Here is a 24,575-nt window from a genome sequence, read left to right on the forward strand (position 1 = left end):
CCGGCGTGCGGAGCTTCCCGCGGCCATGGTGCAGGACCCGGGCCCCAGGCTGGTGGCCGAGCTGCTGCTGCGGGCGGGGGCGGCCGGCGGCATCCTGTGCCTCTGCTCCCGCGCCTTCGTCGAGTGAGTAGCGCCGGGCGCGCTCCCCGGGGCGCGTCCCGCTGGGCACGGGCGGGAAGGGCCGCGCTGCTGCGGCGAGGGGTGCAAGCGGAGCGGGGTTTCGCGGGGCTGTGCACGAAAGCACCCCGATATGTTTGTCATGTTTATCACCGCGGAGGGGAGCAGAAAAGGGTGAGAAGAGCCCCCAGAGGCCGATCCCGCTGCTGGAGCCGCGCCCTCCGCCCCTTGGCGCTCCCCGTGCAGCCCGTTCCCAGCGAGAGGCGGACCGGAACACTGAATTCCGGAGTGTACTGCGTAGCTGCAGCGCTTTCTGAACGTCGTTCCTATGGGCTTTCCCGTCAGGCTTTAATTAAAGCGTTGCCTTTTCCAGATGTGGTTTCTTTTTTTATTTGTTTCGGGTGTCTGGAGTCACAGGGCAGCCCGTGTGGGAAGGGGCCTGGAAAGGTCACTTGGTGCAGCCTTTCATGGGAGCGGAGCCTAGGAGAGGTTAAGTACCCCATCCAGTATCATCTTGAAACGTCCAGTGGTGGGGATTTTATTGCATCCCTAGGGAGGTTTTTTTCCACTGAATGATTGCTTTTACTGTAAAAACAAATTGTTTCAGTGGTGACTTTCTGCATCTGTGTCTGTCTTTATTTTTACAGAGATCGAAAATTATATAAACTGGGATTAAAAGGATTTTATGTGAAAGATGACAATGACAGTACAGGTGAGGTAATACAATGTACGATGCAATGTGATATGTAGTCATGAAGTGAGTTCCATGTGGTTGTTTAAGTTGTTCCTGTTTCTGTATTGTTTTTCAGTACTTTTGCTGTAGGGACAAAAGTGAATAATAACTTAGAACTTGCATAGCTTCCAGGTTGCCGTAATCTTGATGTAGAAGTTTTTGTCAAACCAGGTGCAGTGCTTATTCCTGTCCAGATAAACTTTACCACCTCACATAATACTCACCTGGTGCATGGAACAGACAATATCACACATCCCTAACCTGGTCTTAAATCATAATTTCAAGTTAATTCAAAATTGATTGCATATTGGAGGGTCTGTGGATCCTAGATGTTTGTCTCCTACTGTCCCAGCTCAGGACATTAGTTGTTGCTAATTAATCTGCTGAACCAGATGCAGAGAAGAAGCAATAGCACTGATGGGGAAAATTGTGATTCACGTGTATACAATGAATCGTATGAGGAGGACCAGAAAAGTAAATCTCTCACTTGGCATGCTTGTAATCTAGGAATTATCATGGTGTATACTCTAACAAATTCAACACCACTCCCTTACTCCGTCTCCTGAATTCTTCATGTTTACCTACCTGAATATAATTCTTGTGGTATCACTTTTTATCATTGCTGTGTTGGTAGATCCAGCAGGATAATAGCTTGATTTGAAAGGAAGTCTGAGCAGAAATAGAAGCTGGTAATTAATAGCACAGATTAGATCGAGGCAGTGTGAGAGGAGTGAAAGAAGGAGATTGTAATCTGTGGTTTTGTACATGTATGAGTGATTTGTGGTAAGAATAATCAGTTAAAAATGGAAAGGTCTCATGTTATGTGATAATTTGGCAGTAAGTATATCCTGAACAGCCAAACCAAAATCCTTGAATATTTCAGTATTATCAACTGAGTCAAAAGCTTTTTATTTCAGGATTTCCATCCATATCCAGCTCCTACATTCTCAATAATATTTGTAATTTTATATACATATGTTTTTGCTTAACAATTTGATAGAAGTGCAAATTTGCTGTGGAGGGCAGAGTTAGGCAAAGAGAAAGTTGTGAGGCTGTGTGAGTACTGCTCAGCAGCAGCCAAAACATTGGTGTGCTATCCACATTGTTTCAGCCACAAATCCCAAACACAAGGCCAGAGAGGCTGCTATGGAGAACGTTCCTAGACAGATCCAGTGCTTTGGCTGATGAAGTTACATTTTGATTCCTACTGATAATTATGCAGAAATTGAGCTGTTTATGAGGCAGATTTTTAAATGAGAAAGAAAGAATACGAGGCAGTTTGCTTTTTTTTGTATGCCGCACTGTGGCATTGAGGTGTCAGAACCAGATTATATTAATGAATATTACTCATTAACAGAAGAAGAACAAGCATCTGAAGAGGAGAACCATTTTCCCAATGTGAAATTAAAGGTGGATACTAATCATACTCTAGACCTGGAAGAAGTTGAATTAGACTCGGAAGCTGAGCTAATGAAGAGCATGGGGTTGCCTCTTCAGTTTGGTGGGCAGTCAGCTCACAGGGACTTTGTGGTAAATCTTTACTTGCTTTATTTGTTCTGTTTGTGTTGTGTCTCCAGACCTAGGGATGTTCCTCCTCTCAGTTATTTCTGAGATGGCAGTTCTTGGGAATGTATCTGAGCTCCTTTACGCTGCCTGCATTGCATCCTGGCAACAGCACACAGCACCTTGGTGTGTCCAGGTTGTAAACCCCCCCTGCCAGTTGGACTGAACAGGGTCAAGGTTGTGCTTTATGCTTCCATATCTATACTGCTCTGTACTGACTAGAGAAACCTGATTTAAAACAGCTCTGGTGAAGCTGATGCTGCACATCAGGACAACTAGTACATTCCAGTCTGAGCATTTATATTCACCCTGTCTGCTTTAACAATTTAGCTTTTGATAGTAATGTAAACATCTGATTTTTGAAATCCCCCTTGCAGCTGATAAAGCCAAGTGAAATGATTGTATTGCACAAATGAAAGGGCTACCTCTTTGGGCAGGAGGTTGTTTCCTTGTATTTCTGTTAGTCAACCTGGAGATGATTATGGGATGGAAAAGGTACTGCTCTCCTCTTTTGAGTCACTCTCTTCAAGACATACAGAGATTCAGCTGCAGGATTTATAGAGTTTTTGAGTATAAAATGATGCTTTTTTTGTGTACAGCATCCAAAGATAGCAAGGATTTAACATTCTGTGAGGTTGAGCATTATGTTTGCTATCCTAATAAGACATTGAATAGTGTTTGCTGGTCAGGCAGATATGAGATAGAAGTGAGGGTCAGCCACCACAGCCCCACAGAACAGATCCTTGATGTTACCAAGATGCTGTTTTGCTATTGAGCTCAACCTTGTCACCCTTCAATTCCTGACCAACTCCCTTTAGGATTTTATAGTGTTACTTGTTGATGACTTTTCTTCTGAATCTTTGAGCTACTAATGACTTCCCATTCAGCAGCCCAACTTCTGTCTATCATTTTGTGTGTGTGTGTTTCTACAGCCTTTCATACAGCCCTTCCTCACAGCTTCCTTAGAAGTGTCAGTTGAGGTTATGTAGCAGGGTCCTATCAGACTCAGAAACTCTACAGCCTTTTTGGGGAGAAAGCTAACAGCAGGGTTGCACTGAGAGGGAAGGTTCCAATGGAAGCAGAATGAGATTGGAGAGAGGGCAAGATAGCATATACATATATATATAGTGGCCTTCTAACTTTTCCATTATCTTTTAGGCAACAGAAAATTATAGAAAGAAAAATAACATGAAGATTATGCAAAAGAAAAAGAAGAAGAAAAAAGAGCAAAACCATGAGAATAAAATGGGGCAGGAATACCAGGATGAAGGTTGTGGTAGTTGTATCCAATCTGTTCCTGGTGAGCTGGCCCTGGCTACAGAGCAATGTGAGATGAGCAGCAAACCTCAGGCTGTAATTGAAGGGAACTGTGAAAATTCAGAAAGCCTTGCAAGTGAGGCTTTGCCCAGTGAACTTAAGGAAAAATGGGAGAAGTACTGGGGTGAGTACGGAGAGGGCCTTCTTTGGCAAAGTTGGTTGGAAAAGCACCAGGAGGTCTCATCATCTGAGGGCATCACAGCTTCTGAGCCTTGGAATAGTCCAGATACTAAGGAAGAATGGGAGCAGCATTATAGTGAACTGTACTGGTATTATTGGGAACAATTTCAGTACTGGACAAGTCAGGGATGGACTACTGAGAGCTCACATGTTGACAAGGTGGAAGTTAATGGAGTTACACAGGAGACTGGGCTTTCAGGAGGAATGGGCTTGGTTAGCCCAGAACCTGAGCATGGTGAAGTACTGAGCTTGGAGCTGTCTCCCTCCAACACCAGAAGTGAGGAAACACTCCCTTCAAGTGCTGAGCCCCACAGTGAAATAATCTCTGGGATTTGTAATTTAAATCTGAATTTGGAGGAAGTGGAGCAGAGCCGTGCTGCTCTAACAGTAGCCCACAAAGATCCTGAAGAACAGAGTTCGTCTGACAGTGAAAGCCAGAAGGAGCCCTGTGGTGGAGGAAGCAGGAAAAGGAGAGCATCTTGTGAAAATAAAAGTGTTAACCAGTCAGGTAATACAAAATCAGATAAAGTTGTTTATCAGAATTCTCTGGGTACTTATATGTGAGAAACAAGGGCATGTCTTTATTATGCCATTTTTAAAAAGTCAATTAGGTATTTTGTGTAATGATTATATGCTTGATTCCTTTTTCTTCCCTCTGCTTCTTTGCATGATTTCTCATCTCTAACCTGTATATTGAATGTGTTCTTCAGCCAGAAATGGTTTTAACAGAACATGTACTTCATAAATCTTCAAATGTACTACAGAAATTGGTGAGAGATCACTGTTAGTGCATATTTAATTACTTTAGTCTTGATATTGCAGCTGAGGCTTATGTCTGCTGCTAGGGATTTTCTAAGAGAGGAAGAAGCAGGTGTGGTCCCAGCTTGATTCCTACAGTAGAGCTGGAATGGGGGAGCTAAAAAGATCTCCTTTCAAAAGAGAAATGAAAGGAGTGTTTAAATCTCCTCTTGTTAAATCTACCTATCTTTGCATAGGTAATGGATGGAGACGAAATTTTACACACAAGGAGGAAACTGTTTCAAATTTTGTATCTTGTAGGCATTTTATTTTTCTTGGAGAGATAATTTGAAGTTGGTCCTTCGTAAGACTGTTAACACTTCAGTGTAATACCGTAAGCTTTATTAGTATGTTGTCCCTCAAAGAAAGACAAGTAAAGATGTGTGTTTGGCACACTAGCTGTCGCTGCAGGGGTACTTTGGGAACAGGAAGATAAGGAATTGATTTATGCAGAAGGAATAAATGATGTATCTTTTTTTAGGTGTGCAGGAATCATGTAGCTTGAATTCAAATGGAAACAAACAGTTGCTGTTTCATGACCAAGATGAAGATGAGAATGAAGAGCCTCCTGAATACAGGCATATCAAAGTCAAGAGAAGGCAAGTCATGAAATTTACATGAGCTTTTTTCTCCTGCAGTCCAGGTCCAAGAGCCTTCTGATTTATACTAACTATACCTTTGATTGAGGATATGAGTTAAAATGTCAGTTCAAAGCCACATAGTCTTCCATCACTGCTTATTGCTTTGCCTCACAAGCCGTGGATATTTCTCTCTTCCAGTGCTTTATGAAAACAATGAATGGCCTTGATGACTGTACAAGGTGATGGTACTAATCTTATGCCACTGAAGTATACAAGATTGTTAAATTGCATAGGGCAGCTTGCTTGTTCAGGTCTAATTAGTGTAGACAATACCAGAACAACAGTAAATAATCTGTACTGTTTAACTGCATTGAATGCTACCAGTAAAATGCTCAGAGCTATGGCAGTCATAAAACAGACAGTATCTGCCTTGTCACAGTTTTTTTTCTTCCTTCTCTAAAAAGATATAGTCTCAAAGATAGTGAGATGGCTCTTCATCTCTAATAAATTTGCAGACTCAAATGTGAAGGAGTGGGTGGAATTCTCACCTGCTAATCATGTAGCTTTAGTTTTGTTCTAGTATTTTAATTTTGCCACAGCATTAGTAATAGATAATAATGTAGATAATATGATAGAAGATTAAGGTAATTTGGAAATAGGGTGAACAAACTCTGTCTTCATCATGTAGGGCTTGCCCTTAAGTATTTTAAGAGGTCTTTCAGAATAGTTGGAATATTATAGCCCCAGTAGAAGGGCATTTGTCCATAGAATTGGGTAAAAAAACCAAACCAACCCAAAAATTCATGCACAAGAATAGAGTGGTGTTATTTGCTTGGTTTGGTTTTAGCAGTATGTGGAGGAACTTACTTGAGGCCCACATTTAAATGTTTCCAATATGCTAGATTTTTAGTGGTATAGCTGTAAAATGATTGGTTTCTTCAGAGTAAGTAACTTTGTCATCTGTGTTTTTTCCTAGCCACGAGCTGGATGCGGATGAGAACCCAGTGGAAGATGCAGAGGAAACCTGCTCTGTGTTGGGTTTCAAGTGTGGCACAGGACAAAAGTAATTACTTATGAGAAACCGTGGGGCTTTTCATAGCAAGTCAGCTCTCTTGTTATTATGGAAATAGATCATTCATCTCAATTTCCTTTTTGTTGAACTTTTGAAGCTGATTCCCAGAGTTAGTCTTTGGGAGTCATTTATACAACTGAAAGTACTGATGTGTCGCACCTTAGTAAGGTGCTTTCAGTTGTATAAATGTTAAGTGGCTGGTCAGCTACTCAAATTAGAGCTTAAAGGCTCTGATAATGAATGGTCCTCTCACTTTGGAGTTCTGTGAACTGAGATCATGATTTTTAACTGTTTCATGTTGGAATGAGGTTCTTTTATACTAGTGAAATATCATACTAGTAAAGTGTTGCCAGGTCTTGACTAATGAAATTTTTGTTTTAGTTGGTTGGTTTTCTTTAATTGCATTTGCCAGAAGTTAAAATAGCTGTTTTGGAGGTTCTTGACAGCCACCAAAAAGATCTTTTATTCTGCTAATCTTTTATCCTGCTAAATTCCTATTCTTCAGGCTGGCCTGGGAAATTGTTTTCATCTAAAGTTATACAACTATTAGAAAGAAAGTCTACAACTAATTAGGCTAAACATTTTCAATTTTTTTTTTTTTGTGAAGGTATGCTGTTTTGCAGCTACACCCAATGACGTATTTTAAATGGAGCAATAAAATAATACTTAAGGCTAAATCATATTTTTGTAGACATCAACATTCTTGCTAAAGCTTCTAAGCTGAAAATTAACCAAGTCCTTATCCATCTATCTATCTATCTATCTATCTATCTATCTATCTATCTATCTATCTATCTATCTGTCTATTTTCAGGTATGGTGGAATTCCAGATTTCACCCACCGAAGTGTGCAGTATTTGGAGAAAAAAGCAAAACTCAAGTCCAAATTCTTGGATATGCGTAAACCAAGGAAGAGCAAAAACACACACATCTTCTTTACAGAAGAATCTGAAATGACATGCAAAAAGAGCAAAACTTTGAAGAAGGTATATTTAGTTGTTAACATTGTTGTAATTCATAGATTTATCTGCTGCCTTAGCTGTTGTTGTATTATGAAAAGGAAGAAAAATAATAAATTGCCCAGAGTAGATGGTGCTTTTAAATGTCAGTCCACTGCTCCTTTTTTTCTTTTTTTTTTTTTTGTTTTTCCCCCTCCTTCCTGCCTCCCACCAGTGTGGAAGAGTATTTAGATTAGGATGGTTGTGGAAAGGCGTTAGTGGACCCTGTCAAGAGGAATGTGAGCTTAAATGGCCAAATTATGTGGAAGTTATTCCTAACATCTGAATGCACATAGCTTTAGTGGTGTGTGCAGGTGTCTGTTGTTACTGAAAGTATCTCTGATTATAAATTGCACATGAGCCAGTTAATGCTAGCATTTCAGCAGTAACAGAAAATCTTTGTGTAGATTTGTGTATTTCATGTAACTCCATGTTTTTAGTAATTTCAAAACGGTGTCCTTATACCTCTACATGCATTTATTTTCATCTGTAATTTTATGCTTAAGTCAGAAATTGCTAAGAAGTAGAAACACTTGTTCACTGGAAATTTTACTTAGTTTTTTACAAATCTTTCTGAAAATCTGAGGGGACAGATTTTAATTTTATTTCACCTTCTTCTGGGATGCCTGGCACTCCCCAAAACCCAAGTGCAAAGCCCTGTTTTCTGGTGGTGGCCATACATGTTTTATTGAACTCCAGTCACATCAGTATAATTTGTGATTCACTTTTGATTTTATACCTGGGGCCAATATAGTTTGAGGGCAACTTTAATTATGTGAAGGAAAAAAAAGTTATGAATTTCCTCAGACTTCCAGGTAAGGAACTGCTCCAGGTCTAGAGCCACTCAGAACAACAGTAATGTAAAAAGGAGCATCTGCCTTTGAGGAGTTTGGAGTGTTGTCTGTGCATTGGTTAGGAGCTTATGTCCAGCTCTCTGCTGTGCAGCAGAACCCTTTACCATCTGCACCATTTGGTACATCTTGAAGGTGAGGCAACTAATGTGTGAAGGTAATTTTACCTGTTTCTGCTGAAAACTCTTCCCTGAGAGGCAGAGTACATGTCTGAATACAGATTAGAGAAAGATAGTTGTGAAGTAGTAGACTTGGTCACCTGGGCTGTGGCAAGTGTGACTATTTAGATATTACATGAGAATTATTTACTGTATTTATCCATTGATCTTTTTGCTGGTTGGTTGGTTTTTTGTTTCTCTTTTGGAGGTAGCTGGCATCTAGTTCCCAAAGACAATTTGTTGCCAAATATTTTTAAAAGGGGGCATAGTTAAGGACTTCTAAAGTGTTTTGAATCTGGATATTTTACTGTTTCCAAAATACACAGAGTAGATTGTGCCTGCAGTGGCAAGTGCTTTTGAAATGTAAGGCTTTTAAGCTGTGCTCTGGAAAACAGATTATCATCTGATCATCTGTGGTATTTGACAACTGCAGGTGGAAATGTTCCTGAAGCAGGTTACTAAACCTGAGGAGGGAGACACGTCCCAGGCAGCCACGCCTCAGGGTAAAGCAGAGGTGATGTCTGTGAGCAGCAGTGATTCAGAGGGTCAGGAAGGTGTTCCTGCCACACGGAGTGCCACGCTGGATGCTGAAATGCAGGAACCACCATCCTCCAGTGCAGCCTGCACAGAACCTGGGGGCAGTAAGCTTGAGGAGGAGGCACAGGACACTGCAGCGAGTGGCTCCGATGAACAGGGAATGGGGAAGCCTGAGCATGGCAGTGGGCGGCAGCTTGTCCCTCTGGATATTCCTGATTATCTCCTGCCAGAGACAGAGGACGTCAGCCAAGGTAAATCAGTTCCCTGCAAACTGATGAAATGAATTGACAGTCGACTTAATACTGCCTTCTCAAGTTACTGTGTCGTGCACTACTATTTATTTTGTTAATTCAGTGAGACTCATTAGATGTAAGGGGTAACAAATCCCAGGTCTTGTCTATGATGGTGTCTATAATAATTCCTTATAGATGAACAGTCATTGTTTGTCCTCAACATGGTCTAACAGATTTGCAATTCATGCCTTTTTTTTTTCCCCTGCAAGGATGAGGGTTATTAAACCTCAGTTAGCTGCACAAACCATCAGGTTTTGGGTTCGAATGCACATTGCTGAGCTCTGGGGAACATGTGTTGTTAAAATTATTTTCTAGGATTTAAAAAAAATCAGTATTGTGAACTTTTCTATTTAACATGAAACAAAGGAAAGCGGGATTATTCAGGTTTTTGTATATAATTTAATCCTTCCTACAGTAGTTCGGTTGTGTTAGATTCCTACTATAAAACTCTTGTCTAGATTGGTTTTTATTCATAACTGATAAAAGGGCATTAAATTGGTCTCTGATCCACTTGTTTGCTCATTACATAGAGTTTTTTGTCTCCCGATGAAGATTAAGGCTCTTAAATAATGGGTGAGCAGTGACGATTTTTAGGACTGTGACTAATCCCTTGACATACAGGATGCTATTTTTTAATTTAAAGCCTCTAATCTTCGTAATCTGGCAAACAGTAATAAAGAACATTTAGCAGTGTTTTTAAATCTTAAAACTCACCTACCAATTACACTCCTAGCCTGCAAGAACAGTGACTGTTAACTTTTGCAGTGTCTTCCAGCTGTAGATGAAAACACTACTGTGAAGAAGAAGGAGACAAAAAGAAGAAGGAGGAATAAAAATGGACTGAGAACTATACCTCCTGAGATTGCTTCTGATCCAGAGCTCCTCAAGTACTGGGCACAACGCTACCGGCTCTTCTCTCGGTTTGATGAGGGAATTAAACTAGACAGAGGTGTGTTCTGTACTAAGTGTGCGGACTTGGTGGTATATCCAAGGATGTATCCAAATCTGTGGTCCTTCTTGCAGTTTATTACTAATTTTCATAAAGCAGGAACACTAGTGAATGTGTGTTTGCACCCATGGCTAAATTCCTTCTCCCCCCCAGCAGGCAGGTGAGTAGAAATCTTGGGCTTCAGAAGTGCTTTTAGTGTGGGACGTCCTTATCTGTATTAGTCTTTATATTTGCTGAAGATCTTGCTGGACCTGAATTATAATTTGTCAGGACTTGTTCAAAAACTCAATGATATTTTTCTATTTCTATATTTTGTAAAATAATGTTACGAAATTTCCAAGTATGCTGATGGATCTAATTTCATTGTTTTGTTCTGACTTGAAGCAGTCACTTGCAAAGCAGCTTTTTTCCTTGTTTACTTGTGAACCACTTCAAATCATAAATTTATAGGTAAAAGAGGAATTAGGATTACCAGACATTTTTTTATTGGTTAGGCTTGTAAGCCTTCCATTTCTAATGCTTTCCCTCATAAACTTGCAGATTAGTTGGCAGACCAGATATTTGGTGAAGAAAATAAAATGTTGGCTAACAGAGAATATATTTCTGGGGTTTTTTGCTCCAGAGCATAATCCTGATGTATAAAGTTTTTCATAGCTGTGCCCATGGACTTCTCCTTGATAAACCAGAATCCTCAGCACCAAGGTCAACAAAGCATGTACTGAGATTGAGGCATATCAGTTTGCTTCAGTGAGACTTTGTTTGCTTAGCAAATCTCTGGACTGAGCAGAGTTTATCATCTTCAAAGCCGGTATTTCCTGGTGGAATGCGCTAAGCCAAAATTCTTGAGATTAGTGCTAAACCCTCAGTTTTATGTGGGGCTTGGTTGTTTGTTTTTAAATTATATGGCCTTAAAATAAGAGGTGAAAATACATTTATTCCCCTTCCTCTGCAGAGGGCTGGTTTTCTGTTACTCCTGAGAAGATAGCTGAGCATATTGCCGTCCGTGTCAGTCAGTCGTTCAACTGCGACATCATAGTGGATGCGTTCTGCGGGGTTGGAGGAAATGCTATTCAGTTTGCATTGACCTCAAAAAGAGGTAAGTAGGTGTTGTATACAGTGCATTAGTTTTGTTCAGTCTTTTTCCTGGGTATGTGCTCTGTTTGTTGATTTGTTTCCTTTTTCGGTGCTTCTGTAGCAACAGCAGCTGTTTTACTTCATCATACTCATAATATGATCTCTCTATTATCAAAAAGAACCAATAAATCTGCTTTTCTATTTTAAGTCAGAGTTGGATTTGTGTTGTACTAGTCAACGCTATTTTTGTGTGGCATAACATCTGTTCTGTCAGATACTCTAGAGATCACTGGTAAAAGTGGATTTCTATCAAAGTTGCTGCTTTTCCCAGTTGTTACTTGAAGTCTGTGTATTCAAAAACAGGTTCCATGTAAACAGTACTTAAAGCACTGAATGGAATCACCTGCAGATTCTGTAGAACCAAGTACAGAAAGTGATGATAACTTCATGTTAGTCTGATGCCAGCTAATGAAATTGTAGTGAAATGTTGAGAGTACTTCCAGCTAGATACTCATACCAGTTAATCTAACGCTTCTGCCTAATGTTTGAGCTAGACTAATGGTAGGTAAATCTGGGAGGCTGTGATCCAATCTATACATCTCACTTTTTGTATTTCCTAGCTAAATTTTTGAAGTTGTCAGGCTCCTGCCAAACCTGAGGCAAGGACTTCTTCTCTTAGGCAGACAGACCGTGTCCAGTCCTTGAGCCGAGGTGCAGGGTTGTCACAGCAGCAGGAGTCTGACTGGTGACCTGTGGTGGTTGAATGGTGTAGGAGAATAGTCTGTAAGGATAGTGCAGAAGGCAATTTTCGTCAATGAATTACAGCTGTACTGATTACCGAGGAGTGAAAACAGCCTTACCTGCCCAATGGGCATGGGGGTTATAGAGAGTGGGTTAGTTGGTCGCAGTTTGAGATAGAGAGTCTGCTGCTGTTTGGGATGGAGGCTGCTGGCTGTGCTGTGAGGAGGTAAGGGACATGCAGTTGTGCAACGGACAGATGAGGTAAGGTGCTGTGTGAGGGACAGGCAGGGTTAGGCGGCTGGGTAAGGGACAGTTTGGGGTTATCCAGTCATGCAGAAGGAAGAAAGACACTTGCAGAGAGGAGGAGTTGGTGCTGTGTGGAGATGCTTGGGAGAAGGTACAAAAAGTGTTTAATAGAGGACTGGTGATGGTGTCAGTCCAGTCCATTTCAACAACTGTAAGAGGATGGTGTTCCCAGTTCCCATTCATCCCTGAGTTGGCCGTGTCTCATGGGCAGTGATTGCCATCGACATCGATCCTGAGAAGCTGTGGCTGGCACGGCACAACGCGGAGGTGTACGGCGTGGCCGAGCACATCGACTTCCTGTGCGGGGACTTCATGGCGCTGGCGGCCGGCCTGCGCGCCGACGTGGTGTTCCTCAGCCCGCCCTGGGGGGGCCCCGACTACGCCACTGCCGACATCTTCGACATCCAAACCATGATCTGCCCTGATGGATATCCTTTCCAATTCTGCCTGGTGCTGGGCTTCTCTCTTTCCTCTCCTCCCTCTCTTCCCGTGGGGTTTGCATGCCCACTTGGCTGACTGTGGGTGATATGGTCAGCAGCTGGATCTGCAGTTCCAGATGCAAACCATTTGTTTACTCTTCCCCACATAAATTTAAATGTTTTTACCTTTTATTACCCAAAAAAAACAGTGATGAGCTTTTCCTGAAAGCAAAAAATCCATCAGTGAATTGAGTAGCTCTCAACTTCAAACATTAATTCAGCAGTTTTAACTACTTCAAATTATTTTATTAAAATACTCCAAAGTAATCAAATAGCCATGTGGTATATATATAGAGAGATTATAGATAACTAGTTGTGTAAGCTATGACCTTTTCATTAATTCCACTTTTTAATTGATTTGTAAAAGGGAATATCTTATTTAAAATATCTTACTAAAACTGTTCTCAGTCATAGCACCTGCGTATGACTTGGGAAATCACAGAAGGGTGCAAGCAAAACATTAACTCTTTAAATTAATACGTAGAATTTTGTGCTGGCTTGTTCACAGTGATACTGAGCACTCATTCATCTGGGAAATTATCATAATAGTTTCATCGTATATGAGGTGTGAAGTTTCTTTTGTCACAGAATAATCTTGATTTGTTCCCTTTTTTGCTAAGTTGTAGCTATATTTGTACCAGTAAGAAAATCTTTGTATGCATGTGTGAGATCACACAAACTGGATTAAAAAACAAATGTAAACCAAATATACTAGCTACAAACTACATTCAAATTTCTCAAATACTTCTCTGTAGTTCGGTTAAATTTTCATACAAAGTACCTGTTGGGGATTTTTTCTACTTCTAGGGTACTAATGGTGAAATAGTTTCTGCATTTCAGAAGAGAATCCTACTCATACACTCAAAAGACTAACTACAATTTAATTGCATAATAGCTGAAACTGAGACATACTTTCAAAATGAATGAATATAAAGAAACTTTTCCTTCCCCATTCTTGTTTTTTCCTTTACTGGCTTCTACATTTGAAATTTTCAGGCTCTCCAAGAAGATCACCAACAATATAGTATATTTTCTGCCTCGGAATGCTGATATTAACCAGGTATGTTACTGGATGAGGTCTTGGTAGTGAATAAAATGCTCACCTGACCTAAAACATAAGTATTATTAGCACATACATAAGACTTTTAAGTCTGTTCAGCTGAATGTGGGGTATTTGGCTTTTTTTAATTTGACCCTTGTGTTAGGTGATTTCTGTGTTTGCAGTACTTTTGGTATATTTAGAAATGAGAGTATAAGATTATTCCCATGGTTTTGACACTGCTTCTTAAAGCAACAAAATGGGGTTTCTTGTAGAAGTTTCAAAGCCGGTTGCTAGGCACATACATCATTATAAAAAGATGAAAACCCAGTGTATTATACCCAGCTCTCACTATCTTGTGATTCCCAGACTTTCATGGCTGTCAGTTTATGAAGGAGTTGCAGGAAATTGCACTCTGCAGTCATTGCTTTCACTGATGAGTAGATCAGACACCAGTGTGATGCCACCAAGGGTGGAACTGTTGGTGTCTACACAGGTGTGTGGTTCTGTATAGACTGTTGGCATTGAAGTGATTCATGATAAACACAGAATTTGTGGCACTGGTGTGGGGATTTTTGTATTGGAGATTTTTGGTAGGTTTTTTGGTTTTTTTAAAGCAGTTACATGACTAACAATTCCCCTGAGTGTCTGGTTTAGTTTCCTCTCTGTATTCTCTATATTAATTATGTCTTGTAGCTTTTTGCAAAAAAGGAAGCAGTTCTTACCTGCAAAATGCCACAGGGCTTCCCAGGACTTTTTCCTGCTTTTTCAAAAACTGTGTCTGACTTAGGTTAGGCAGGGCATCAAGCCATATGGTGGCTTGTGGAATTGTTGGTGGCAAGCAGCTGGCTTGAGAAATTCACACAGCTTGAGTATTAGCAGACTCTAAGGCCATAGTGTGCACAGCACCATTGCTTTGGCAGGTGATGATTCAATTCCTTTTTTATTTCAGTCTGGTGAAATGTCAAAGTGGCTTATGGGTCTTTGAACAGGGACCTTAATTTTAGGTAGAGTTTCTCTAATTACAACATCTTACCACTGCATTTTATCAAATATTTCTTTCCTGTGATGAAGAGTGACCTTAGGGAGTTTTCTGCTCAACTCATGAGCACTTCTTACTGGAATTCTAAATGGCCAGAGTCATCTACATTTCACTTGTGATTCCTCAAAAGGAGTACTCCCCACAGGCCTGCATCTTTTCCTGCAGAAGAGCTGAGCTCTTCTGGGTGATTGGGCCAGGTATCCTGACATGTCCACATCTTGGTGCAGTTGGCTCTTGATGATGTTGATTTGGCTTGACACAGACGGCTGCAGAGTAACAGCTGTTGCTCAAAACTATGGCTCAGTAGTTAAAAGTTTGTAGCTGAGGTCCTGGGTTCAGTTCAGTGTTCCAGGCTATGGGTTACTCTCTGGAAGAGAAATCAGCTCCTTATGCCTCTTTTAGAAGTAGTGTCAGTATAGGAGAAAAGAAACAAACAAGAATGTTGATGATCTGAGAGCAGGAAAGGGAATGTTACTCAAGCCCACTGTTTAAGGACGTGTCTTCATCCTGTGTGGGCAAAGGTGTCAGACATGACTGTTCCAAACCTGACCTTGGTGAATACTCTGGTCCACAGAAGACTGTTAATGGGTTTGGTTACCAAAATCTCTGGCTGTATTTAAGAATGAAGTTTCTGGATTACTACCAGTACACTTCCAGGCCTCTGGATCTCCAGCAAAATGAAAAATGAATTTAAAAAGCCAGGCAGTTAGAAGCAACCTTGCAATAAAAATACTGATTTAGTGAAAAATACGTATTTTTTTATGAAAGATAGCTATCAGATCACTGTTAGATGGCAAACATAAATAGGGATCCTGCTGCTGCAATAAAAGCAGGGTGGTAGCTGACCTCGACCTATTGGTGTCAGAGGACTTGGTCTTCATTGTCTTATTAGTGGACAAGATATCTAGCCTTGTTCCACGTGATTTTGTTGCAAAAACAGCACTTACTACTTCTGCAGGCGTGGCCACTTCTGTGTAGACTTGGTCTTGTAGAGAGAAATGGGATTCTATGAATTCCCTTAAAAAAAAATCCACGGGGTTTAGGTTGAAGAGAAGCAAACTTTTGTACTTCTGCCTCAAGAGGGAGCAGCGAACCAGTACAAGATTGTTGGTTTATTTACAAGAAATACAATAACATTTGCCTTGAATTGTATAAAATCTCCTTGTTTAAAGACATGTTAGAAAATTTGTAGTGTTGCAGGTCTGTGTCTAGGTTGAATTAATCTTTAACAGTATTCTTTCTAGCCAGGAATAATAATTGTGTGCACATACATTAAAAAACATGTATGTTTATTACTGCCTATTATGTGGTTCATAAATGCAATTTATGAAGTGTTTATCAAGCTGTGCTCTGCCTCATTGGGCAGAGTGAGAAGTGTGTACTTACCTCTAGGAAATGGAGTCATTCCAGGTAGTCCAGTCTCTTTTGCAGGCTCTTTTCTGTACCAGAAAATACTTCTGCATGTTAATATTTGCAGCAAAGAAGGAGGAACCTGCAATTTGTTGCTGTAGGACCTTCCTGCTGATGGTGGAGTCTGTTCCCATTGTAGAAGTTGTATTCATTTACTGGTGGTCAGAATGTTGTCAGGATGCATGATGGCTCCCCCCAATGAACTGGTGAGCCTGAAATGTTGATGAACCTGGTCTGTTGTGAGACAGATAACCACATCAGCATCTTTATCAGCCCAGCCAGGTTTGGGAGACAGAGTAATGAGGAATTGGGCGTTGATTACTTACCCTGCATGTGTGTGTTTTGCCCAGATACTGGATTGTGCCTTAGTGATTGATTAAAACCTCAGCATTCCCTGAGGACAGGCATACTGTTGTTTGTGGTAGCTATGTCTCATTTTGTCAAATTGTGCTGTTATTGGAGCTTTTGCTGTTCTAAATGTTGGTGTTCCACACCTGGCTTACATTTCAAATACTGGCAGAATGCAGGAATGGCTTTTTGTTTCTTCTCTAGTGTAGAGTGGTTCTAGGAGCCCAGAATTCAGCCAAGTGTTCTGGACTTTGATAGTCCTACAAAACATACACGTTACTGGTCCTTGTCTTTGTTCCTGCCTCATCTCCATCAGTCATTTTGAGAAAATCAGGAGTTAGACACCAAAGCTTTGTTCTGTCTGCAGTGCTACTGCTTGGATGGAAAAATGTTTGCCGTGTTTGTTTGTGAAGTTCCAGTTGTTCAAAATGACTGTTCAGTGAAGGGAGTGTAAAGATGGGTAAAACACACTTCTTTTTTGAATTCTCTCTTTTAGCTATGATATTAAAATGGAGACCTAACCAAATAGGTCTTGCCAAGCAGAGTCATCTTTATTTAGGAGTAAATAAAACAATGAGCAAAGCAGGGAGTGAGAGGCCAGGAAATGAACAGAGGTTGATTTGATAGTATTTTTAAGATGCTTGGTTATTAGGGGAGTTGGCAGGTAAAAGACCATGGGTTGATTGTGTTTTGCAGGCTGGTAATTTCTAAGTGAATGTAATTGCATACACTTCAGCTGTGACTGCTGTGTTAATGACAACAGCTTTTAAGCAGCCCACTTTAAACTCATGTGTGTCCTCTGTCCTTGCTAAAAGAGAAAGCCAGAATTTACCCACAGCGCATACCAAGCCAGAGTGATACTTCTGAACTTCAGTCTTCCTAAAGCTCATAGTGCTTGCATACTGAATTGTAGTTTGCCTATGCAAAGTAAGCAAAATGAAATAAATGTTTGGCCTGTTAAAGGGTGGCAGCACCACTGTGACAGTGTCATAATTCACATGCTTACCTGTACATTTTCAAAAATGCTGCCTGACAGCATTTTATTTTATTATGTCCAGTGTTAAGAATACCATTCCCTTCTTTTTCAAGTGGGTTGGGTTTTGTTCCCTGTCGCTTTTGGTACAGGGAGAGGGGATTCTTCATTTTAGTAGAATTCTATAAAATTAATAGATTCACAGTGTCCTTGTGTGAATGCATATCAAGTCAAAAAGCTTTTATTTCCCAAACCTCAGAAAAGTTTCTGAGAGGAGAGAAAAAATATGATAATTTTTTTGTCCACAGTTACGTTAGTTGGTGGCTGGAACAAATAGGAAGTTACTTTATTAAAGGAGTTTCAGTACTATTAGAAAAATGTAATAAAACCCCCAAGACCAGTAGGAAAGCCTTCAAGTTCAAAAGTGCACTGGAGAATATGTAAGGGAAGTTTGCACCTCAAGCAACTTGTACTCCTGAAATAGTCTTCTATATTTGTTTCTCCTCTCCTTTCATATTTTCATCTTTTCTGATGTTTCCTTTTCAAACCTGTTAGCTACATTTTTGATGTGTTGTGGCTGTGGGCCCTTCTTGGTAGTAGTCACTGAAATGCAAGGGTGAAGGTGAGAGGGGTGCAGGGAGCTGTTAACTGAATCTGTGACCTTTTACCTCTGCCCAGCGACAGCAGCACAGCAAAGGAGGTAATATCTGGCCACCCAAGTAATTTGGGTTTGGGCTAAAGAATAAACCAGGGTAAGGAGAGTTGCCAGCAGGGAGTCATTGTATGTGCATGGGAAGGTGCAAAATAAAGAAACTTTGGAAATTAGTCACGTTTTTAAGAGATTAAGAATACTTTCTGTATTCACTGTTGTAGTGCACTGCAAAAACAGGAGATGTTTGTCAGTATCGCTAAAAATAGCTGAGCACCTTTGTTTTTCTCAAAGCATCGTTCCTCAATCTGCTGTTATTTTTAGAGGGTGTCCCTCTGCCAGGCCAGCACCCTTCTGAAGCTTGGTGTGTGGCAGCCTTTGCTCACTACACTTGTCTGGCTTGAGTGAGCCCTGCTGTAGAAAACTTGGCAACTCCTACATAATTAAATTTGCAACCTCCAGCAATTTACAACTGAGCGTTGTCACAGAGGATTTGCATTTCTCTCCTCTGAATATGGGGTGGGTTAAAGAGCATACAGTACAAGATATTTCACAGCAGAGCTTATTCCCATGTGTTTATTTAAATTGTTTTCACCTTTGGGTATATCAAATACATTTAGCTGTTGTTTGAAATTAATCAGAAATTACCCTGGATTTAACACTTGGGGACTAGACACAGCACATGTAAATTTTCAGCTGTCCCTAGGTGGATGCCACCTGTCAGTGTAGGGGCATCTTGTTTTACTTGGTCTTCTAAGAGAGATGTTTAGTAAACAGTAGTGTTTAATATCAATGCATTAGTCATAGTTAGATACTCTAGTGATACAAACTGTGCCAGAAAGCAGGAGTGCGTAACCCCAAGACACTAATTTCAGTATTCTCATATTAAATTGACTAATCCAATTAATATTTTAGAACACTTAAGTGACCTAAGCTATGAAGTGCAAAGTTTGTAAAAAAATTAAAAGTTAACATCTTCCTAGAAAAACCATGGATCATCCCACAATGCTTTGTGGATTTCAAGTAAGAACAGATAAGTTGTAAAATTAACATTCCTGATCACTTGCCAATTTCAGATTCTTGTGCTATTTATAAGTCGGCCAGCCTCTGTTTTTTTACTTAAGTGGCAGGTTCCTCTCTGACAAGAACGCAGAGCGTTTTTTCCTATCACCAGAAGTTGAAGGATGAAGAAACTGCTCACACTTTTGTTTCTGTCTGCAAAAATAAAAAAATTAAAAGGGAGAAAATCAAGACAGAAGACTAAATGCTTGATTTAGATAAGCGTAGCAGTTTTATGGACAAATCAATAAAGGTTCAAAGTGTAATTTAAATTAATCTGTTACTTTCTCTTGGTAATAGGCTAGTTTTTTACTCGCCATAAAATAGAGGAAGTTCAGCATGTTTATATTTAAAACGGCATTACAGAGTCAAGTCTCAAGGGGCTTTAGAAGGGTTAATAACACAGCCTGAACTTAAAGTTTCAGCTGCCAACATCACCTCAGCTTAAAGATCAGTTAAAATCTACTACAGGCTTGTAGACCCTGATAACTTTGTCTGCCTGGGAAGTTTCCCTGCATGGGGAACTGTAGAAATAATTTTCCTGTAGCAGCCTGGGAGAATGGCCACACGGAGCAGAACTGGCTGTGGAGCATGGATCCTCCCCCAGCCCCCCAAAACAGGTCCTCAGGGCCCAGAGTGAAGGGGGAAAAAGCAGACACTGTTCAGTTTTGGTGTTCATCCTTCTGAGTGTGCGATCTCTCCTGATGAGGAATTGATGACCTGTCAGCTGTTATCCCTCAGAGGCATCCAGAGCGGGGAGTATTGCATACTCCAGTCCGAAATGCAATGCCCTGTGAAGTGGTGTTTGTCTGTAGGTCGTTAAGCATTAAAGGTGTGCACTGGGCTCAGTCCAGTAGAGCATGAATGGTGAAATTCTCACTCTGGTGATCATAAACACAAAGCTGTGCTTGGTGCTGCCTGTCAGGCTCCCCCAGCCTGCAGAGGCACTGCTGCCCCAGCCTTGCCCTCAGCACTGCCTGCAACTCCAATGCATACAACAGCTTTTGCTTTGGTTGCAATAGCAACCACAATTAACTGACCTTTTTTGTGACTTTCTCTGCGTGTTTGGGCTTGGTTTTGTTTGGGTTGTTCCCCTCCACCCTGCCACTCTTCAGTGCAACCTTTATGCTTCCTAATTCTAATTACTAATACTGGTTTTACTCTTCCCCCAACATCTGGCATGTGACATCTTTAAAGCACAGCTTACAGCTTGCATTTTGCTATACCTGGGTGTCTCAAAAGCCGAGTACCCTGCAAACCAGAGTTTTGCATTTCTTGCCTCGGCACTGCATGTTAAGTTCTGAAATCCTCTTGTTTTCATGATTTGGGTGAGGAGGGTTTTTCAGTCACAAGCCACAAACGACTTCTGTGACAAAAGGAGACATAAAAAGAGGATCAGAGGCATTAGCTGCCAAGGAACGTTTTCCACCAGTATTAACAGGGTAGAGATACTTTTTTTGTAATTGTCTGTGCTTTAGAAGGTTTGGGGCTTTGCCTCTTTTCCTGTGCATTGATTGGTTTACTTTTTGTTCTTTGTTTTTCAGGTGGCTTCCTTAGCAGGCCCAGGAGGGAAAGTTGAAATAGAACAAAATTTTCTCAATAACAAACTGAAGACAATAACAGCTTATTTTGGTGATCTAATAAGGCATGACATCTCCTGAACTCCATGTGGATACTTCCAAACCCAGCCTCCCTGACTGCTGCTTTGCTTAAGCTTTTGTACAGCTGGCTGGTCAAAAATGACTTAAAGCCATTTTCCACTTTAATTTCTACTTATAGAAATTTGTTCTGTTTATTGCTCCTGTCAATAAATGTTTTATAATAATTTTGACAAAACTGTAAATGTAGAAAAGCTGTGAATGTATGAAGAAAGTTCTTTATAAAATGCTGTCTTGCAAGGTTCAACCCCAACCCATGAAAGTGGGGTTCAGGATTCCTTTGTAAGTCTTGCATGTGCTACTTGTGTGCTTGCTCTAGTTTTGAGCATGCAGAGGGTTGAGAAAAATAGCCTGAAAGCCACAGGAGCTGCTGTCTGTGCTTGAGAAGCAAAACCATTTGAACATCAGATGGAACTAGAGGGTCAAGTGCACCACGAGAGGTTAACCCCAGTCCACCTCTTTGCTCCATGCTCACTGAGAAACTTTCAGGTTTTCTTTGCAGGATGAAGGGTCACAGTGAGTGCTCTGGCTTGTTGCAGCTCAAAGAGAGAGTTAGGTGTATTTGTAGCCGAGACTCTACCCTCTGAGTATTATAATTTTATTTTATTTTAATTTTTTATCTCCCTGCCATTCCTCTTCATTGCAAAGATATTTTGAAGAAATCTTCTGCCTTGAGGTTTGTATCAGTAAGCAGAGGGGTTTTTCTAGGCCCCTCTTTTCTAGGCCTTTGGAATCCTCACGCAGGCTTCAGGGAGGGCAGGAATAAACCAGCTTTTCCTGATGAGGGCTCTCTGCTCCCACATGTAGTATGGAGGGAAGGAGTGGCCTTTGTGCAGTTCTCTAAGCAGAAGAGGAGGCAGGGTGAGAAATGTCCAGGGCATGGCTATGCTGCTCTCACTGAAATATTTTTGCATTAATCCCCAAGCTCAACATTGAGCTTGTTTTCAAGGTAAGTGTACAAATAATAATTTCTAAGATAAACTAGTGCTGCTTCTCCTCTGCTTGGATTGCAGCAGGATGCTGAAGGCAGCAGAAATGAAGCACTAAACCATGCATTAGTGCTATCCAAGAAAACTGGAGTAACTGTAGAATACCCAAATAAGAGGATCTATTTTCCCCATTAGGGAATGAAATCCAACTCTTCAAAACAGTTAAAGAGACCAAAATGTTTGTGTGTATATGGGTTGTTATGACTCAGTGCAAGTTTGCAGTGCAGTAAAATAGCCCTTGGGAAATAGCTGTTTTCTGGCTTTGCTGTCTTTCCCGAACCAGACAAGTGCTAAACTGTTACATTAGTGCTTCGTGTAAGGTGTTTTATGAAGATACTTTGGCTAATTTGGATCACTGCACCTTGCCACAGTGCTACAGCAAGGAAGTCTTGTGCTGGCTCTGCATCAGTATTTAACAGGATTTATTAAGGAAATAATATTTCTTAGAAGTTTCCTATTAGGTCGTAGGGGTGTTTGGCAAGAGTGCTAGTACTACAGGAGCCTAAACCTGCTGTGGCAGTGGCATGTGAATGCAATGACACTGCTAGATTTTCACTACAAGCTACAAATAAAAATCCAAGTCCATGAGGCTGAATGAAGAGTAGATGCATTTATACTGTGTATATCACAGTACTCTGTACACTAAAATTTTACTATATTTGGCTTATTGCTGCTTGTAGAAATACCCTTGTCTTGTTACTTGGTCCTCTTTTCCTCCTTAAGGAGATGCTTTAGAAGCATTTTGAGATCTTGCTGATACTACTTCTGTAAAAGGAAGCTGTGACGGTGAAATGCCTGTGAATTATTTTTACCTTCTGAAAAGTAGTTAGATTTTGTTCAGTGCCCAGTATACAAAGTGTGGCAGCTAAAATATAAAAGGTACAACATTTACCCATTTCAATTTTTACTTCAGTGCAATGAACTTAATGGTAAAAATGAACAATTTCTCAAAGGTCTCTGCTGAGCTTTGCAAGCACATGGAGTATCAAAAGCAGAAGAATATCTTTGTTCGTAGCTGTTCCTCTCTCTAACCAAGGACAAAAGGGCTTTTTTGACTGGTTTTTTGTTGGGGTTTTTTTTGTTTTTTTTAAATTACAACTTGAAGTCAGAATACACTGCCAGGCTGTGATAAATGTTTGCCCTCACTTCCCGCTTGCAGAGAACTGGTGAAGTTCCCCAGGATTTGAATCTACCAGTCTGTTAAGCCTAAAATACATCTGTGAGTACTTTTAGTTTTTTGTTAATAATTCAACCAACAAACCCTTCATGGAGGAGAGTTTCAGTCATGACTTGCTATAAAATGTTACTTTGTTTTATATTGGAGAAAAAAGTTAACATGAGACACTTAAATTTCTGGACAGCTTATGGCCACTGTTCTAATACCCTTTCTGAATTTAGGTATTTTGTAGATGATACATTGGGCAACAAAGAAGTTACATTGCTACTGTAAATACTCACAGAAGTTTGATCTTTTACCCCTTTTAAGACACAAAATAAGCTACAGGAAAAATGCAAATTTTTATTTTCTAAGGATTAAATGCAGTAAACACATACTGAGTTCTACTTTCCAGTATGCTCTTTAGGTTTATCTAATTAAATTCAACATTAAATCAAGCTCATAATTTCTTTTTCTGGTGCATGGCATGAAGAGAAGTGACAGAAGATGAAGTTAGGTGCATTACAGGCTGTAGCTTAATTGGAGTTTCAGGGGATCCAGAGCAGAGCATCACCAGGGCTGAGAAACTCTGTGGTAGGGCGTCACTGTGCCCTTCTCTGAATGAGGCCCTATAAGTTTTAAGAGAAAAAAAATTAACTGTTCCATGAAATTTTCATGTGCAGGTTTTAGAAAACCTTCCCCAAGTGTAGTGTTTCTGAAATAACATCTGGGTCAACTCAGAGGTTATATAAGCAAATTAATGTTACACCACAGTGATCGTGGTAACATTTAGCAGAGGGAAACCCCGTAAACAGCAGAAGGGGAAAATTACTTGCCATAACCCATTGAACAAATCAGTAGAAAATTGGGTTATTTTCACTTGGTTTGCTCTCTCAGCTTTCATATGCCTCATAGTCAGTATTTGCATTAATTGTCCTCCCTTTGTACACGAACCTTCCCATCTCCAAATAGCGAGAAGGGGGGTAGTAATCTTGTCACTTAATGTACTGTGATTTACTGTTGCTGGTGTAGCCTTTCCAACTCAGGAATCTTAGTAGTCCTGCCACTTGAATATCTTTATGACGTCCAGAATACTTATAAAAATTTGATTTCAGTGGTGAAGAAGTTTCAGATTTCTTTGTGAAGTCAGTAGAGATATCTTTGTGTGTGTTGCAATGGTAGAGGAGTAAATGCTCTAAAACCAGGCTTGAAATCAACTCAGACCCTGTCCTGTTTCAGCTGTCAGGTGATGAAGCTGTCAAGTGGTTCAGCCTGGTCCATCTGGATGAAGTTTTGGGAATATGCATACTCCAGTGAAGTACATGAAGAGTGATGCTGTGTTGATTCAGTTGAATTAAATCCCCCAAACACTAAAATTAATTCATACCCAAAAAAAAAAAAAAAAAACCCACCCAAAACCACAAAAAATGCCAAAACCTCCTTATTACTTGGGAGGCTGCAGGGAGCTGCAGAAGCCATCAGTAGCTGAAAGGAAGCAATAGGAGT

General features: G+C 40.5%; 1 protein-coding gene across 1 annotated transcript; it reads left to right on the forward strand.

Moving 5' to 3' along the window:
- Nucleotides 1–22,804, forward strand: TGS1 (trimethylguanosine synthase 1). Its single transcript, XM_033070883.1, has 13 exons — nt 1–123; nt 765–829; nt 2,208–2,380; nt 3,572–4,418; nt 5,190–5,307; nt 6,266–6,352; nt 7,175–7,346; nt 8,801–9,155; nt 9,973–10,146; nt 11,099–11,242; nt 12,479–12,695; nt 13,728–13,806; nt 20,811–22,804. The coding sequence occupies exons 1-13, from the start codon at nt 26–28 to the stop codon at nt 20,925–20,927; spliced, it is 2,646 nt and encodes an 881-aa protein (XP_032926774.1). The 5' UTR covers nt 1–25; the 3' UTR covers nt 20,928–22,804.
- Nucleotides 22,805–24,575: the final 1,771 nt, after the last annotated feature.

This window comes from Catharus ustulatus, chromosome 1, assembly GCF_009819885.2.
Source record: "Catharus ustulatus isolate bCatUst1 chromosome 1, bCatUst1.pri.v2, whole genome shotgun sequence".
Taxonomy (NCBI): Eukaryota; Metazoa; Chordata; class Aves; order Passeriformes; family Turdidae; genus Catharus; species Catharus ustulatus.